Genomic DNA, 16,826 nt, shown 5'->3' with positions numbered 1-16,826 from the left:
CAGGTGGCCAAAGTATTGGAGTTTCAGCTTCAACATCAGTCCTTCCAATGAACATCCAGGACTGATCTCCTTTAGGATGGACTGGTTGGATGTCCTTGCAGTCCAAGGTACTCTCAAGAGTCTTCTCCAACACCACAGTTCAAAAGCATCAATTCTTTGGTGCTCAGCTTTCTTTATAGTCCAACTCTCACATCCATACATGACTACTGGAAAAACCATAACCTTGACTAGACGGACCTTTGTTGACAAAGTAATGTCTCTGCTTTTTAATATGCTGTCTAGGTTGGTCATAACTTTCCTTCCAAGGAGTAAGCATCTTTTAATTTCATGGCTGCAATCACCATCTTCAGTGATTTTGGAGCCCAGAAAATAGTCAGCCACTATTTCCACTGTTTCCCCATCTATTTGCCATGAAGTGATGAGACCCAATGCCATGATCTTAGTTTTCTGAATGTTGAGCTTTAAGCCACCTTTTTCACTCTCCTCTTTCACTTTCATCAAGAAGCTCTTTAGTTCTTCTTCACTTTCTGCCATAAGGGTGGTGTCATCTGCATATCTGAGGTTATTGATATTTCTCCCGGCAATCTTGATTCCAGCCTGTGCTTCATCCAGCCCAGAATTTCTCATGATGTACTCTGCATATAAGTTAAATAAGCAGGGTGACAATATACAGCCTTGACATACTCCTTTTCTTATTTGGAACCAGTCTGTTGTTCCATGTCCAGTTCTAACTGTTGCTTCCTGACCTGCATATAGGTTTCTCAAGAGGCAGGTCAGGTGGTCTGGTATTCCCATCTCCTTCAGAATTTTCCACAGTTTGTTGTGATCCACACAGTCAAAGGCTTTGGCATAGTCAATAAAGCAGAAATAGATGTTTTTCTGGAACTCTCTTGCTTTTTTGATGATCCAGTGGATGTTGTCAATTTGATCTCTGGTTCCTCTGCCTTTTCTAAAACCAGCTTGAACATCTGGAAGTTCACAGTTCACATATTGCTGAAGCCTGGCTTGGAGAATTTTAAGCATTACTTTGCTAGCATGTGAGATGAGTGCAACTGTGCGGTAGTTTGAGCATTCTTTGGCATTGCTTTTCTTTGGGACTGGAATGAAAACTGACCTTTTCCAGTCCTGTGGCCACTGCTGACTTTTCCAAATTTGCTGGCATATTGAGTGCAGCACTTTCACAGCATCATCTCTTAGGATTTGAAATAGCTCAACTGGAATTCCATCACCTCTACTAGCTTTGTTCATAGTGATGCTGCCTAAGGCCCACTTGACTTCACATTCCAGGATGTCTGGCTCTAGGTGAGTGTGAGTGATCACACCATGTGGGTGTGGGTCGGGAAGATCTTTTTTTGTACAGTTCTTCTGTGTATTCTTGCCACCTCTTCTTAATATCTTCTGCTTCTGTTAGGTACGTACCATTTCTCTCCTTTATTGAGCCCATCTTTGCATGAAATGTTCCCTTGATATCTCTAATTTTCTTGAAGAGATCTCTAGTCTCTTCCATTCTGTTGTTTTCCTCTATTTCTTTGCAACCCACTCTAACATTAGAATTATTTTTTTACTTTGTTTTGGAACTACTATTTTGTACACTTGAAAAAACTCTATATGAGACTGCTGATATGCTAATATGAACAAAGTAAGTCTCTGCCCTCAAGGAGGTTAGAGTGGAAAACAGGAAAGTATAATTACCATGAGGTAAGTGCTATGATTATTGTTAACCCAGAGTGGATCCACTCAGCCTTGGAGAGGATGGTCAGAGGAGAGAGGCTTCCTGAATTTTAAGGACACCAAACTGAGTCCTGAAGAACCCATACAAATGAGTCAAGTAAAAAGTAATAGAAGTAGAGAAAGTGAGACATAGCTGTGTTAAAAGCTAAATAGAAATTGGCCAGGAGAAACGAGAGGGTAGGGAAGAACTTAATACTTAACATTAAAAGTAGAGTGAAAGATACCACAAAAAAAAGAATTTTTATTGCACCTAAACTCAGACTTGCTGCTCAGTAAAGGAGGCAATCTCATACAGAAAAAAATAAACTTTTAAAAAATTGAGGTATAATTGACATATATTACTTTCAGGTATATGAATTAATGATTCAATATTTGTAAATATTTCAAAATGATCACCACAAGAAGTCTAGGTAATATCTGTCATCATAAATTGTTAAAGAATTTTTTTCTAGTGATGAGAATTTTTAAGATTTACTCTCAGTAATTTTCAACTATGCAACACTATTATTAACCACAGTCACCACGCTGTACACCCCTATGACTTGTTTATTTTATAACTGGGGGTTTGTTCCTTTTGACTCCCTTCATCTATTTCATCTACCCACCCACCCCCACCCTCCTCTTCTGGCAACCACTTATCTGTTATCTTTTTCTCTGGGCTTATTTGGGGGTTTTTGCTACATATAAGTGAAATCAAATGGTATTTGTCTTTCTCCATCAGAATTTTTCACTTGTAGTACATTCAGGGTCCATCCATGTTGTCAAAAACGGGAAGATTTCCTTCTCTGCTGAGCAGTGGTCTATTATATACATCTACTAAAACTTTATCCATCCATGGCCACTTAGTTGTTTTCAACGATGCTACAATCTTGACTATTATAAATAGTGCAGGAATGAACATAGAGGTGCATATATCTTTTCCAGTTAGTGTTTTCATTTTCTTTAGATAAATATCCAAATGTGGAATTGCTGGATCATATGGTAGCTCTATTTTCAATTTTTTAATGGAAACTCCATACAGTCTTCCATGGTGGCTCCAATTTATAACCCACCAACAGTGTACAAGGGTTTCCTTTTCTCCTTGCTATTTGTTTTCTTTTTGATAATAGCCATTTAACGGGTGTTAGATGCTATCTCATTGTGGTTTTTATTTGCATTTCCCAAAGACTAGTGACACTGTACATTTTTTCATGTACCTGTTGGCCATCTGTATGTATTTTTTGGAAAAACTGTCTATTCAGGTCCTCTGCTCATTTTTTAATCAGATTGCTTATGTATCTTTTTGATGTCGAGTTATATGAGTCTTTGTTTATTTGGGATATTAACCCCTTGGGATATATTGTTTGCAAATACCTTCTCCTATTTAGTAGGTTGTCTTTCTATCTTGTTGATAGTTTCCTTTGCTGTGCAGAAGATTTTTAGTTTTATGTTGTTCATTTTTGCTTTTGTTTCCATTGTCTGATGAGACAGATTGAAAAAATATTGCTAAAGCCAACATCAAAGAGCATACTGCCTGCATTCTCTTTTATGAGTCTTATGGAATCGGGTCTTACCTTTAAGTCTTTCATTCATTTTAAGTTGATTTTTGTATATGCTGTAACAAAGTAGTTCAGTTTCATTCTTTTGCAGATTGATGTCCAGTTTTCTCAACACCATTTATTAAAGAGACTATTCTTTCCACATTGTATAATTTTGGCTTCTTTGTTGTATATTAATTGACCATATATGCATGGTTTTATTCTAGGTGCTCTATTCTGTTCAATTGATTGTCTTTTTTAATGCCAATACCATACTGTCTTGATAACTATAGATTTGCAATATAGTTTGAAATCAGGGAGGATGATGCTCCAGCTTTGTTCTTCTTTCTCAAATTTGCTTTGTTTATTTGAGGTCTCTTGTGGTTCCATACAAATTTTAGAATTGTTTGTTCTAGTTTTGTAAAAACTAGCATTGGAATTTTGATAAAGATTGAATTGAATTATGTAGATCATTTTGGGTAGTATGGAAATTTACTTTAACAACATTAATTCTTCTAGTCCATGAGCACAGAATATCTTCCCATTTATTTGGGTCTTCTTCAGTTTCTTTAATCAATGTCCTATAGTTTTCAGTGTACTGGACTTTTACCTCCTGGGTATTTTATTATTTTTGATGCAATTGTAAATAGGATGGTTTTATTAATTTCTCTGTTACTTTATTACTAATGTATAGAAATGCAACCAATTTCTATGCATGATTTTGTATCCTGAAATTTTACTGAATTCATTTATTAGTTCTCACAGTTTTTTGAAGAAATCTTTTTTTTTAATTTTATTTTTAAATTTTACAATATTGTATTAGTTTTGCCAAATATCAAAATGAATCTACCACAGGTATACATGTGTTCCCCATCCTGAACCCTCCTCCCGCCTCCCTCCCCATACCATCCCTCTGGGTCGTCCCAGTGCACCAGCCCCAAGCATCCAGTATTGTGCATCAAACCTGGACTGGCAACCCATTTAATACATGATATTATACATGTTTCAGAAGTCTTTAGGGTTTTCTATATATAGTGTCATGCAGTGACCATTTTCATTTCCAATTTGGACATCTTTTATCTTTTTCTTGCCTACTTGCTCTGGCTAGGACTTCCAATACTATGGTGAGAGTGAATATTCTTGTCTTGTTCTTCATCTTAGAGAAAACGTTTTCATTGGTATGATGTTTTCTATGGGCTTGTATATATGACATTTATTATGTTGAGGTACATTTCCTCTAAAAGAGAACTTGTATTACTTGAATTTCCTTTTATCAGGAATCATCACACTATTACCTGACAATATATCATCTTGGTACATTCACTTACTTCTAAAGAGTTTGGCCATTAGAAATGCAAAGATTATTGCACTGATTCCAAATCCATTAGGTTACGAAAGAACTCTTTATATTGCAAAGTCAAATGAGAAACAAGAGGGACTCTTTTTAAGGAATTGAATCTCAAATATCCTCTGCCAAAAACTGACTCCTTCAAACCTGAGATTGAATTAGAGACCAATTCAGAACATGTTCCCAAATTTCCATCTTTCTCTTCTCACACAAGCAATTATTCTTCAGTTTCTCATTTATGCTCATTTGTTATTTATTTCTTATTTATTCTAAGTTCTCTATTTATTGTCTCACTTCTAAACCCAAAGAATACTAATACTTTCCAAAACAGCATTTCCATATACTCAAGTTTATGGATCCAGTTGAGGTAAATTGTGGGTCATGCCAATTCCAAAGCTCTTTTCAAGGATTCTTTGCTTGGACAACTCCATTTTCAAAAGTAGTTTAATACAACATATGTGTGTCTAACTCAAATGGTTTGCCTTCAGTGGAAGGAAACAAGTTGTCTCTGATGCACCCACTGTAAGATTCCATGGTGGTACAGGCCACTATACCCATGTCCAGGCCTAGCCTCCTTAATGAAGGAGAAAGCCCACATGACAAATGTCTTCTGAAGAAGTAAAACGCTCACTGTTTGCAGATGACATGATCCTCTACATAGAAAACCCTAAATACTCCACCAGAAAATTACTAGAGCTAATCAATGAATATAGTAAAGTTGCAGGATATAAAATTAACACACAGAAATCCTTGGCATTCCTATACACTAACAATATAGAAATCAGAAAGAGAAATTAAGGAAACAATTCCATTCACCATTGCAATGAAAAGAATAAAATACTTAGGAATAAATTTACCTAAAGAAGCAAAAGACCTATATATAGAAAACTATAAAACACTGATGACAGAAATCAAAGATGACACAAATAGATGGAGAAATATACCATGTTCATGGATTGGAAAAATCAATATAATGAAAATGAGTATACTACCCAAAGCAATCATAGATTCAATGCAATCCCTATCAAGCTACCAACAGTATTTTTCAGAGAACTAGAACAAATAATTACACAAGTTGTATGGAAATACAAAAAACGTCAAATAGCCAAAGTTATCTTGAGAAAGAAGAATGGAACTGGAGGAATCAACCTACCTGACTTCAGGCTCTACTACAAAGCCACAGTCATCAAGACAGTATGGTACTGGCACAAAGACAGAAATATAGATCAACGGAACAAAATAGAAAGCCTAGAGATAAATCCATGCACCTATGGACACCTTATCTTTGACAAAGGAGGCAAGAATATACAATGGAGAAAAGACAATCTCTTTAAAAAGTGGTTCTGGGAAAACTGGTCAACCACTTGTAAAAGAATGAAACTAGAACACTAACACCATAGACAAAAATAAACTCAAAATGGATTAAAGATCTAAACGTAAGATCAGAAACTATAAAACTCCTAGAGGAAAACATAGGCAAAACACTCTCTGACATAAATCACAGCACGATCCTCTATGACCCACCTCTCAGAGTAATGGAAGTAAAAGCAAAAATAAACAAATGGGACCTAATTAACCTTAAAAGCTTTTACACAACAAAGGAAACTATAAGCAAGGTGAAAAGACAGCCTTCAGAATGGGAGAAAATAATAGCAAATGAAGCAACTGACAAAGAATTCATCTCAAAAATATACAAGCAACTCCTGCAGCTCAATTCCAGAAAAACAAATGACCCAAACAAAAAGTGGGCCAAAGAATTAAACAGACATTTCTCCAAAGAAGACATACAGATGGCTAACAAACACATGAAAACTGCTCAACATCACTCATTATCAGTGAAATGCAAATCAAAACCACTATGAGGTACCATCTCATGCAAGTCAAAATGGCTGCTCTCAAAAAGTCTACAAACAATAAATGTTGGAAAGGGTGTAGAGAAAAAGAAACCCTCTTACACTGTCAGTGGGAATGCAAACTAGTACAGCCACTAGGGAGAACAGTGTGGAGATTCCTTAAAAAACTGGAAATAGAACTGCCATATGACCCAGCAAGCCCACTGCTGGGCATACACACTGAGGAAACCAGAATTGAAAGAGACACATGTACCCCAATGTTCACCGCAGCACTGTTTACAATAGCCAGGACATGGAAGCAACATAGACGTCCATTGGCAGGCAAATGGATAAGAAAGCTGTGGTACATATACACAATGGAGAATTACTCAGCCATTAAGAAGAATGCATTTGAATCAGTTCTAATGAAGTGGATGAAACTGGAGCCTATTATACAGAGTGAAGTAAGTCAGAAAGAAAAACACCAATATAGTATACTAATGCATATATATGAAATTTAGAAAGATGGTAGTGATGACCCTATATGCAAGACAACAAAAGAGACACAGATGTAAAGAACAGTCTTTTGGACTCTGTGGGAGAAGGCAAGGGTGGGATGATTTGAGAGGGTAGCGTTGAAATGTGTATATTATCATATGTGAAGTGGATTGCTGGTCCAGGTTTGATGTATGAGACAGGGTGCTCAGGGCTGGTGCACTGGGATGACCCTGGGGGATGGAATTGGGAGGGAGGCGGGAGGGAGGTTCTGGATGGGGAACACATGTGCGCCCGTGGTTGATTCATCTCAATGTATGGCAAAAACCACTACAATATTGTAAAGTAAGTAGCCTCCAATTAAAATAAATTAATTAATTTAAAAAAAAGTCTTCTGAGCTTGAATATTTATAAGGGCTCTCTCTGAACCTCATAGCCTTTCCACAGTTCAAGTTCTTGAAAAACATTTTTCAGATTCTGTGAAAGTCTTATGTGATTAGTACCAGTTAGGTTTAAACATTAGACTTTTTACTCATTAATCAAATATCTATATTCAATATACAGATTCAGAGGGAATGTTATAATCCTGCAGCTTTAAGTGTTCATGTCATCAAGCAATACAAGAACCCGAAGACCCAGATTAATATTTGGAGCTCATCCTAATATCAACTTCAGATATTAAGGTAAGAATAATTTGGATTCCTGACTTTGCATATAAATGTACAACTACTGTGTCCTTGGCGGAGCATGGGTTTGGGTACTAATCCATCTGCACTGCCTTAGCATCCCCTGACACTGTCAGCCTGCAGGTATTTACATGATGCCCACGTTAATGCAACCAGTGACTGTGGGATATAGCAAAGACAACTGACCCTGCTGACAATGGTTTTCACCCAGTGGCAAATTCTCTATCCAAAATTTGGATAGAGAGAAATGGAAAATACAGGATAAGCCATCCTTCTGAGGTCAGGTCTGCAGGGGACTAGGTCTGTCACTTCACACAGCTCTTGAAATCAAACTCTCATGAAAGAGTACTTAAGAAAGGAAAAGAAAAACAAAACACTTACTAAGCAAATTTACTGGAAAACAGTGTTTCCATACTGAAGGTTTAGGTTAGAATTTAAGATGATTCCTCTCAATGAAATCCCTTCACACTCTACCACTATTTCTAAAATCTTTCATAATTATACTAGTTTTTCATGACATCAAAAGCCCAAACAGCACAAGTTGCTGAAAAATGTCTCAAATTACCTGAAAGACTACAAAGGATTTAGACTTCTACATGTAAAATGATCATGGCCTCTTATCTAAGCTTTTGGAGTATAGCTTTCATAAGTCAGTAGGCCCACCAGAGTAATTAAATAGATTAGAATATACTGTTTACTGAGTTTTGGTGAAGTTTTATCTTGTGCATTTGAATGACAGGATAAAGTACTATATTGCAAATTTCACATATTCCTTACTCTTCCCCTCTGCTCCAGTCTTGTTTCAGCCTTTGGAAGTAGGTGTCTCCAGTACACTGATGCCATGTGTTACTTCAGGGCCTGATAACACTACTCTGTAGCTTTCCCATATTCATTTTCTATTAATAGGCTAAGATGAACCTCATGGCCCTCTGTTAAAAGAGTCTACTTAAGACTGGCTTTCATTAGTAACTCATGTCCCTGTTCTTCATTTTACCACTCTGCCCTTTCATGTGGAAATCATTCTTCATATGAGCTGGAAATGCTCTTTCACTCCCCTTTTCTTCTAAAGCCCTTAAGCTCTCTAATGCATGAATGGGTAGGATATGGATGAAATAGTACTCAAATGTACACAAGGTGTTGTGAAATATGTCAATATTTTATTAGTTTTATTCTAGGTAAATACATTTAACCAAATTGCAAATTACATTACTATTAAAATTAGATAGAAAATCCCACCATATAGGACTTCTGAGGTTTGGTACAGTAGTTTGTTTTGATGGCCTCATGTATACAATCACTATAGTCAGTATTACACTTGCCACACTTACAGCTTATAGCTACCGGGTAGGAGAAATAAGGAGTAACATGGCGTGGGCATCCTGGTATTTCTGCAGTCTTGTACATGAAGTCTCTGTATGTACAGACATCCTGAGACAGGGCATATTTGGGAAGAAACAGCTTGCCATTGACATCCTGAGGAAAGAATTTAAAAGGAGCATAATGCGATAGGACTTTAGAAAATATATAGTAATGGAAACAGATAAAAATTAATTAACATTATTTTGTCATAAATAGGACTCGAGGAGGATTCTTTAGTTCCATTTCCCAATGCCAACTTAATATATCCACACTAAACCCCATTGAGATAAAAGTGACACTCCCTCTCTTTCATCTTATATCATGCGACCAATATGCCATTTAAATAAATTTTGGAAAAAGCTGTTACAAACAGTTATCTGTGTCCACTGTGCTGAGTATACACTGTAACCTGTGCACTCTACCTCTACAGAGCCAACAAGAATTAGATTTTGGAAATGAGGTTGTGGTTTATCTCATTTTCTTTCTGGATAGAAAAGGACTGGGTCTAGGTTTATCTAATTTTCAGCTAAAAGAACTGAAATGCACTACGTACCCGTGTCATACAATATCCAGCACAGATGGTGGTGTTGATGGTTAGGCAGTAAGCACATTCTTTCCTTTCGACATGCATCGTATACTCAGTTGGAATACAAAAAGACATTGCTTGTCCACATGCAAGGCCAAAAATCATGGACATCAGGAAGATAGCAGTCATGCTAAATCAAAGATAAGATTAAGATATTACATGTATCCTTTAGAACATTCAGAAGGGACGTTTGGAAAGTGCTATAATGTGTATTTGTGTGTGTACAAATATATGTATGTATTGAATACCTACTTTGTCTTAGACCCTATATTAGTGTTTTTGAATAGTTAATTTTCTCAATAAGCTTTCTGTGCACACTTAGATGTGGCTATGATCCATGTACCCCATCATGACAAAGCTCACAGAGTGAAAGTCCTGCTTGCAAGTGCCGCTTAGATCCAGTGAAATGGCGAGGCTGAAACACTACAACAGAAAAGTAGCAGGGACATGTAGTCAACTAAGAACAAAATAATTCATTCATTGGAAACAATCAAAATACCTGCCTTTATCATTGTAAGAAGTGAGTTAATAGGCTTCAATAAGGGCGTTCCCAGAAACGTGCTTTTCTAAAAATTTTGGTTCAATAGCTTAAAAGGCCAACAAATTGGTCATAATAAGAAAGGGCAAAGAAATCAAGGAAGTGAATGATCAAACTTGAGTATCAGCTCAAATAATGCAAATAATCTTGTGTATGATTCTACTCAATGTCTGTCAAGAAAGACAAGGCTAGAGAAAGTCCAAAAATGGTCAATTAAAATTACACTGGTGTTACGGGGCTAAACCCAGCAATCTGAAAACCCCTCTTCTTAACCCTTGGGATATTCCTTTAAAGTTGAAAGAAATAGAGTTGGAAAAATAAAATTATTTTACTTGAAGTTGTATGGAACTCATTATCTTAAAAAGATTATGGAGGCAAAAAATATAGGTTGACACAATGAGAGTAACACAATCAAGGATGACAGGCCCACTGTAGGTTAGCCAGGAAAGTAAAATAAGTTTTGGCTACATGGAAGACATAAGAGGACTCTCAACCTCTGCAACTTAATTGCCTCTTTTAAAATCATTCATAAATGATTCATTGAGCACCTAAACACAGAGGTATGATTTCAGGCCCTAAATAATGAGAGCCCCCTGATGAAGAGTGTGTTCACTATCAACTGGTCATTGTAATGAGCTGGATAATGTTATGACAGTTTTGCCACTGAGAGGGGATAATCAAGTTTGAGACTTTGGGATATAAGTTGATCACTTCAAAGATTAAGAAGATTTTTTTCATCTTATAAATACCGTACAGTTGGCTTGGCATATTTGGATTCTTTACCTTCTCAAGGATCATAGTCAGAAAAGAAAATACATATCTTCATGGAATAGCTTTGAACACAAACTTGTTTTATTATTTTATTAAATAAATTATAATTCATTAAACATTGTTACTCAATCTGGGGCCAAACTATGGTGGAATGACTTCCCTGGTGGCTCAGATGTAGGAGACCCAGGTTCAATCCCTGGGTCGGGAAGATCTCCTGGAGAAGGAAATTGCAACCCACTGCAGTTTTCTTGCCTGGAAAATCCCATGGACGGAGGAGCCTGATAGGCTACAGTCAATGGGATCGCAGAGTTGGACACAACTGAGTGACTTCACCTTCACTTTCATTCAATCAAGAAGACTGTATCAAGATTTTTCTCAAATTTTCCTCAAATCTATCAATTATATTCCAATAGCATTTTTAAACTGCATATACTAAAACTTCCATTAATTGAAATCTCATGGACTCAGCCTCAGTTAACAAGTTAAAGAATTTTTGTCTTTAATTAACTCATAAGAAAAAAATGAAACAACAAGTCAATAAGCTAACAGGTATTTTAAATGTCAGCTTCCAGAGATTAGTGGCCATTCCAACCAGTCTCCTATTTGCAGAATGAGAACTACAGATGAACTAGACAAATATACATTGAGCATTTTAACTAGGCACTGAGAGATATAAAATGGATGTTATAGTCTTTGACCTCAAGGGCTGACAGTCTAGTGAAAGATAACGATGAACACTAATTAAGAAAAATACCTATTGTTTAACTGATAACACCACGTGTTGGTGATGATTTTGAGTAAATAGAACCTTCATATGCTGTTGGTGGGATGGTAAAATGATACATAAAAATATTTTGAAAATCAGCTTGACAGTTTCTTATAAAATTACACATATACTTAACTGATGACCCAGCAATTCTACTCCTAGATATCCACTCAAGATAAATAAGAACAAATGTTTACAAAAAGTAGTTAGTGTTTTAAGTGCTCAGAGACTTGAAACTATGACTCTGACACCACAATAATCAAAGACTTTTTCTATATGGACAAGGAAGTGAACTCACCCACTAAAAAGGGTTTTCTGGTAAATACTTTCAAATAAAATTTGCATATTCTTGGTATGAAATACCAACAAACAAAATTACAGAAATTGTGTACAGCAAAAGAACAGGTTAAAAGCACAAGAGCAAAATTACAAGAATTCCTTGCTCATAGAGTCTGGTTTTCTCAGTGCTTCACAAATGTGAGCTCCCTCTATGGTAGAGCTGGTTCCATTATTTTAGAGCCACAGACTTAGAGAATCCTCTGAAGGATCTTAAAAGTATTGACTGAGTAAATGACATAAAGTGCTCACACACCATGATCATACAGTTCTTGCCCATTTAGCCAGCCAACCACTGGATTTTTGCCATAGGAAATAATTAATTTCACGTATTTTAACTTTTAGGCATACAATCTATATAAAATAGATATGTGCTAACCTAGTGATGAGAATATCGGTTCTGAAGGTAAGCAACACATTTCAAGATCTCCCATAGGTCTATGAGAAATCAACTAAAATATTGAATCTGTCTGGCCTAATTTCCCCATCTGCAAAGCAGAAAGAGACAAGTACATCTGATCCTTTTTGAAACTGTAGAATTTTTAAAAAACAGTCTTGGAACTTTTCCTCATTGTTCTCATATCCATTATGGACACTCTAAATTGTTCTGAAGTTCCTCTTTTAAATGTAAAACTCCAAGCTAACAAAAGAAAAATTAAAAGTGCTGAATCATCTTTGCTATATAACAGTAAATAAAGTAAGAATTATTCTTTCTCCTTTACTGCAAATAGTAAAACTTCACCCAGAGAATTTTTCTGGGCCTTAATTTCTTCAGCTGTAAAAAAAACACTGAGACCCAGAAGATGATAAGGAAGGACTTTTCAGCACATACAGAGTATGATTCTATGTGATAAATTAGTGTCAGGTCCCTGGTCTAATAGTGGTCTAAAATTATGCTTCCAGATTTTATTGCAATTGTGTGTAACTAAGAAATCTGTGCTTTCATTTTTCCATATACTCCTTCCTAAAATCATAATAAAACAATACACATGAAGCACTTGGAATGCTACAGAAGACTGTGTAACTATATAACATTTAGTATATAAATCAGTGTTAGTTAATACCTCCTTATAAGACCTGCCACAATTTCTCTTGTATCGTCACCTGGACTCTCAACCTCTGCAACTTAATCGCCTCCTTTAAAAGTATTCATAAATGATTCATTGAGGACCTAAGCACAGAGGCATGACTTCAGGCACAAATGATGAGATGCCCTTTTCAGTGCCATGATCATCTACATCTACACTTGCAACATTTTTCCTGATTCCAAGATATCCTCTTTGCTTTGTCCCCTACCCAACATTTTCTCTCATTTTTTTGTTCTTACTACCTTTATTCTAAGCACATTTCTCTCTATTCTAGTTTCTTTCACAAATTTTTTCTCTCCAAATCCCCTACTGTGCTATGAAAAGAATCAATTGTCCACCCTATGAACAATCCAGGAACCACGCTAAAGCAATATATTTTTCTAGAGAGGTATACAAAAGGTATATATATGTGCTTTGGACACTATCCAAGGCGGGTTAACTACAACTAAAATAATACAGAGTATATTACCTCCACAAGTACCCCAAACTGAATTTACTCCAAGTTTTCTCAGAAGTACATTATCATCAAAAATAATCATTAGTAATTGACAGGATTTAATACATAGATTATTCAATTGATTAAAACATTTAAATCAAATGTAAACAGTAAGGGAAGGCCATGAATAGCAATCAGCCTTCATTAGGGAATTGACCAATTTTTCCTCTTCTTTGAAGTCAGTAGAAAATTTTCTTATCCTTACATATGTAGTTTATTCATCTTCACCCACCATTGAACAATTTTGGAGCAGTAATTAGGATTCCTAGAGCTTATCAAAGCAAATTATCACTCACCATTTGCCATTTTTAAAAACTTGCTAAAATGATGAAAATAAGAATAATTTGGAATAGCAACATTTCGTTTCACAAAGCCTTCTCAGGGTAGACACCTACCTTACTTTGCATTGGTGAGCTGATGTTGTAATGACCCAGACTAAAAGCTCTTGGTTCATTTTATACCCTTCAGGATAATTCCTCTCTGATCCTCTTGTTTACATAATCACATTTGAATTACTGCTTTCTTATCTGAAAACCACCTATTGAAAATTCATACTGAATCTCAAATAAAATGTGTTTAGACAAACAACTTCACATCTTCCTCTGGAAACTGTGACATTATTGTAGCATGAATTTTCCTTTTCTCCTATTTCAAAATAAAATTACTCTTGTAAATACATCCTTTATTAATATTTATTAATATTAAAAAAAATATAAACACAGAAGGAGAAAAAACAAATTCAAAACAAACAAAAAAACCCCTTAATATAGTCTATGTCAGTCTTGGGAGAAGGTGATGGCACCCTACTCCAGTACTCTTGCCTGGAAAATCCCATGGATGGAGGAGCCGGGTTGGCTGCAGTCCATGGGGTTGTGAAGAGTCGGACACGACTGAGCGACTTCACTTTGACTTTTCACTTTCATGCATTGGAGAAGGACATGGAAACCCACTCCAGTGTTCTTGCCCGGAGAATCCCAGGGATGGGGGAGCCTGGTGGGCTGCCATCTATGGGGTCACACAGAGTCGGACACGACTGAAGTGACTTAGCAGCAGCAGCAGTCTTGGGAATGAAAATTTTGGGGAAATCTGAGTGCCCCAAATTTTATCTAAATGCTTATTCAGAGATATATAAAATTATTGCTCATCTATAAAGCCAAGGCAACTGTATAGCAATCCAGGACAACTGGTATATATCTTGCTGATTAAAACTTGCTGATTAAAATAGTTCAAAATATCTTGTTTTTTCTTTGAATTTAAAACAATAAATAAAATTTACATGTGGGAAACAATAGTATTTAAGTAAATGGCCAAATATTTTGAGATCTCAAACTGATTGAGCTCAAATCCTGGTTCTGTCATCTACCAGCTATACGACATTAGCATGCTTGAGCTCTCTTTTACTTCTGTTTCTTTGCCTGTTTGAAGGTAATATCAGTGTTTGTGTAAAGCACTTAACACAGTGTCTGGCATATAATAAATGCTCAATAAATAGTTGTTGCTGTTATTGTTGTGGTGGTGGTATAGTCGCTAAGTCATGTCCAACTCTTTGCCACCCCATGGACTGCAGCACGTCAAGCTCCCCTGTCCTCCATTATCTCTCAGAGTTTGTTCAAATTCATATCCATTGAATCAATGATGCTATCTAACCATATCATCATCTGCTGCCCTCTTCTCCTTTTGCTTTCAATCTTTCCAAGCATCAGGGTCTTTTCAAATGAGTCAGCTCTTTACATCAGGTGGCCAAATATTGGAGATTCAGCATCAGTCCTTTCAATGAATATTCAGGATTGATTTCCTTTAGAATTGACCAGTTTGATTTTGCAATCCATGGGACTCTATAGTCTTCTCCAATGCCACAATTTGAAGGGATCAGTTCTTTGGTGCTCAGCCTTCTTTATGGTTCAACTCTCACATCTGTACATGACTACTAGAAAAACCATAGCTTTGACTATATGTACTTTTGTTGGCAAATTGATATCTCTGCTTTTTAATATGTCTAGGTTTACCGTAGCTTTCCTTCCAAGGAGCAAGTGTCTTTTAATTTCATGGCTGCAGTCACCATCTGCAGTGATTTTGAAGCCTAAGAAAATAAAGTCTCTCACTGTTTCCATTTTTTTTCCCTTCTATTTGCCATTAAATGATGGGACTGAATGCCATGGTCTTAGTTTTTTTAATATTGAGTTTCAAGCCAGCTTTTTCACTCTCCTCTTTTGCCCTCATCAAGAGACTCTTTAGGTCCTCTTCCCTTTCTATATTAGAGTAGTATCATCTGCATATGTGAATTTGTTGACATTTCTCCCAACAATCTTGATCCACCTTGTGATTGATCCAACCTGGCACTAAGAGCTTCCCAGGTGACTCTGGTAAAGAATCTGCCTGCCAATGCAGGTTCAGTCCCTGGGTCAGGAAGATCCCCTGGAGAAGGAAATGGCAACCCACTCCAGTATTCTTGCCTGAAAAATCCCATGAACATAGGAAACTGGCAGGCTACAGTCCAAGGGGATGCAAAAGAGTTGGATGTGACTTAGTGACTAAGCAACAACCACAATTTATAATAACTCAACATTTACTTAGTTAAAAATATTTAGCTACAGCACCTAGTACATATTTGTTGAATGCATAAATTTGTTGAATGCATAAATTTGTTGAATGCATAAAAGGCTGAGGGAGTACCTGAAAAAATAATTACTGAATCTTTGGAACCAACATACACTTTTCTCCATTCCACAGCCATAATTCAGTTTTACCCCTTTAACCTGTTTGCCTCACTGTAACAAAAGCAATATGTCAACAGTTCAATGGACCATTATCTTATAGCATACACAAAAACTAATCCAAAATGGATTAAAGACTTGGATTTAAGACCTTAAACTATAAAAGCTCTAGGAGAAAACACAGGCAGTATACTCTTTGACATTGGTCTTAGCAATATCTCTCTGGATATGTCTCCTCAGACAAGGAAAACAAAAGCAAAAATAAATAAACAATGCTACATCAAACTAAAAAGCTTCTTCACATCAAAGAATAAACCATCAACAAAACTAAAAGACAACTTACCAAATGGTAGAAAATACTTGCAAATCATATATCCGATGAGGAGTTAGTATCCAAGAAATATAAAGAACTCATACAAATGAACATCGAAAAAACAAACAACCCAATTAAAATATAACCACAGAACCTGGATAGATATTACAGATGGCCAACAGACACATGAAAACATGCCCAGCATCACTTATTAATAGGTAAATGCAAATCAGAACCACTGAGTTAGCAC

The 16,826-nt window shown here is 36.2% G+C and overlaps 1 protein-coding gene and 1 long non-coding RNA gene across 6 annotated transcripts in view; one reads left to right on the top strand and one right to left on the bottom strand.

Moving 5' to 3' along the window:
* Positions 1–16,826, top strand: part of LOC147376121 (uncharacterized) — a 49,756-nt gene that overhangs the window by 4,184 nt on the left and 28,746 nt on the right. For all 4 annotated transcript variants that reach the window (XR_015160765.1, XR_015160764.1, XR_015160763.1 and 1 more), the window contains one exon: positions 7,488–7,606. This is a non-coding gene — a long non-coding RNA (uncharacterized LOC147376121). The remainder of the gene's footprint in view (positions 1–7,487; positions 7,607–16,826) is intronic.
* On the bottom strand, positions 8,745–16,747 carry TSHB (thyroid stimulating hormone subunit beta). Of its 2 annotated transcripts, none has more exons than XM_086392027.1 (3): positions 16,607–16,747; positions 9,522–9,684; positions 8,745–9,082 (listed from the first exon to the last, which is right to left on the bottom strand). In XM_086392027.1, the coding sequence occupies exons 2-3, from the start codon at positions 9,681–9,683 to the stop codon at positions 8,828–8,830; spliced, it is 417 nt and encodes a 138-aa protein (XP_086248153.1). In that variant the 5' UTR covers position 9,684; positions 16,607–16,747; the 3' UTR covers positions 8,745–8,827. The 2 variants fall into 2 exon arrangements, with proteins under 2 accessions (XP_086248153.1, XP_086248152.1); XM_086392026.1 differs by lacking the exon at positions 16,607–16,747 and adding an exon at positions 13,945–14,194.

The sequence above is a fragment of the Bos grunniens genome, chromosome 3 (genome assembly GCF_055505025.1).
Source record: "Bos grunniens cultivar Pamir isolate PY7600 chromosome 3, Bosgru_T2T1.0, whole genome shotgun sequence".
Classification (NCBI taxonomy): domain Eukaryota; kingdom Metazoa; phylum Chordata; class Mammalia; order Artiodactyla; family Bovidae; genus Bos; species Bos grunniens.
Note: the sequence above shows the minus strand (reverse complement) of the source record. Positions and strands in the feature narration are given on the sequence as shown.

Coding starts and splice junctions, on each gene's coding strand:
- TSHB (XM_086392026.1), bottom strand. CDS start 14,003: ATGAACCAAGAGCTTTTAGTCTGGGTCATTACAACATCAGCTCACCAA. Junction 9,685..13,944: donor GCTCACCAATGCAAAGTAAG/GTAGGTGTCTAC, acceptor TCTTTGATTTAG/CATGACTGCTATCTTCCTGA. Junction 9,083..9,521: donor CTGGATATTGTATGACACGG/GTACGTAGTGCA, acceptor TTCTTTCCTCAG/GATGTCAATGGCAAGCTGTT.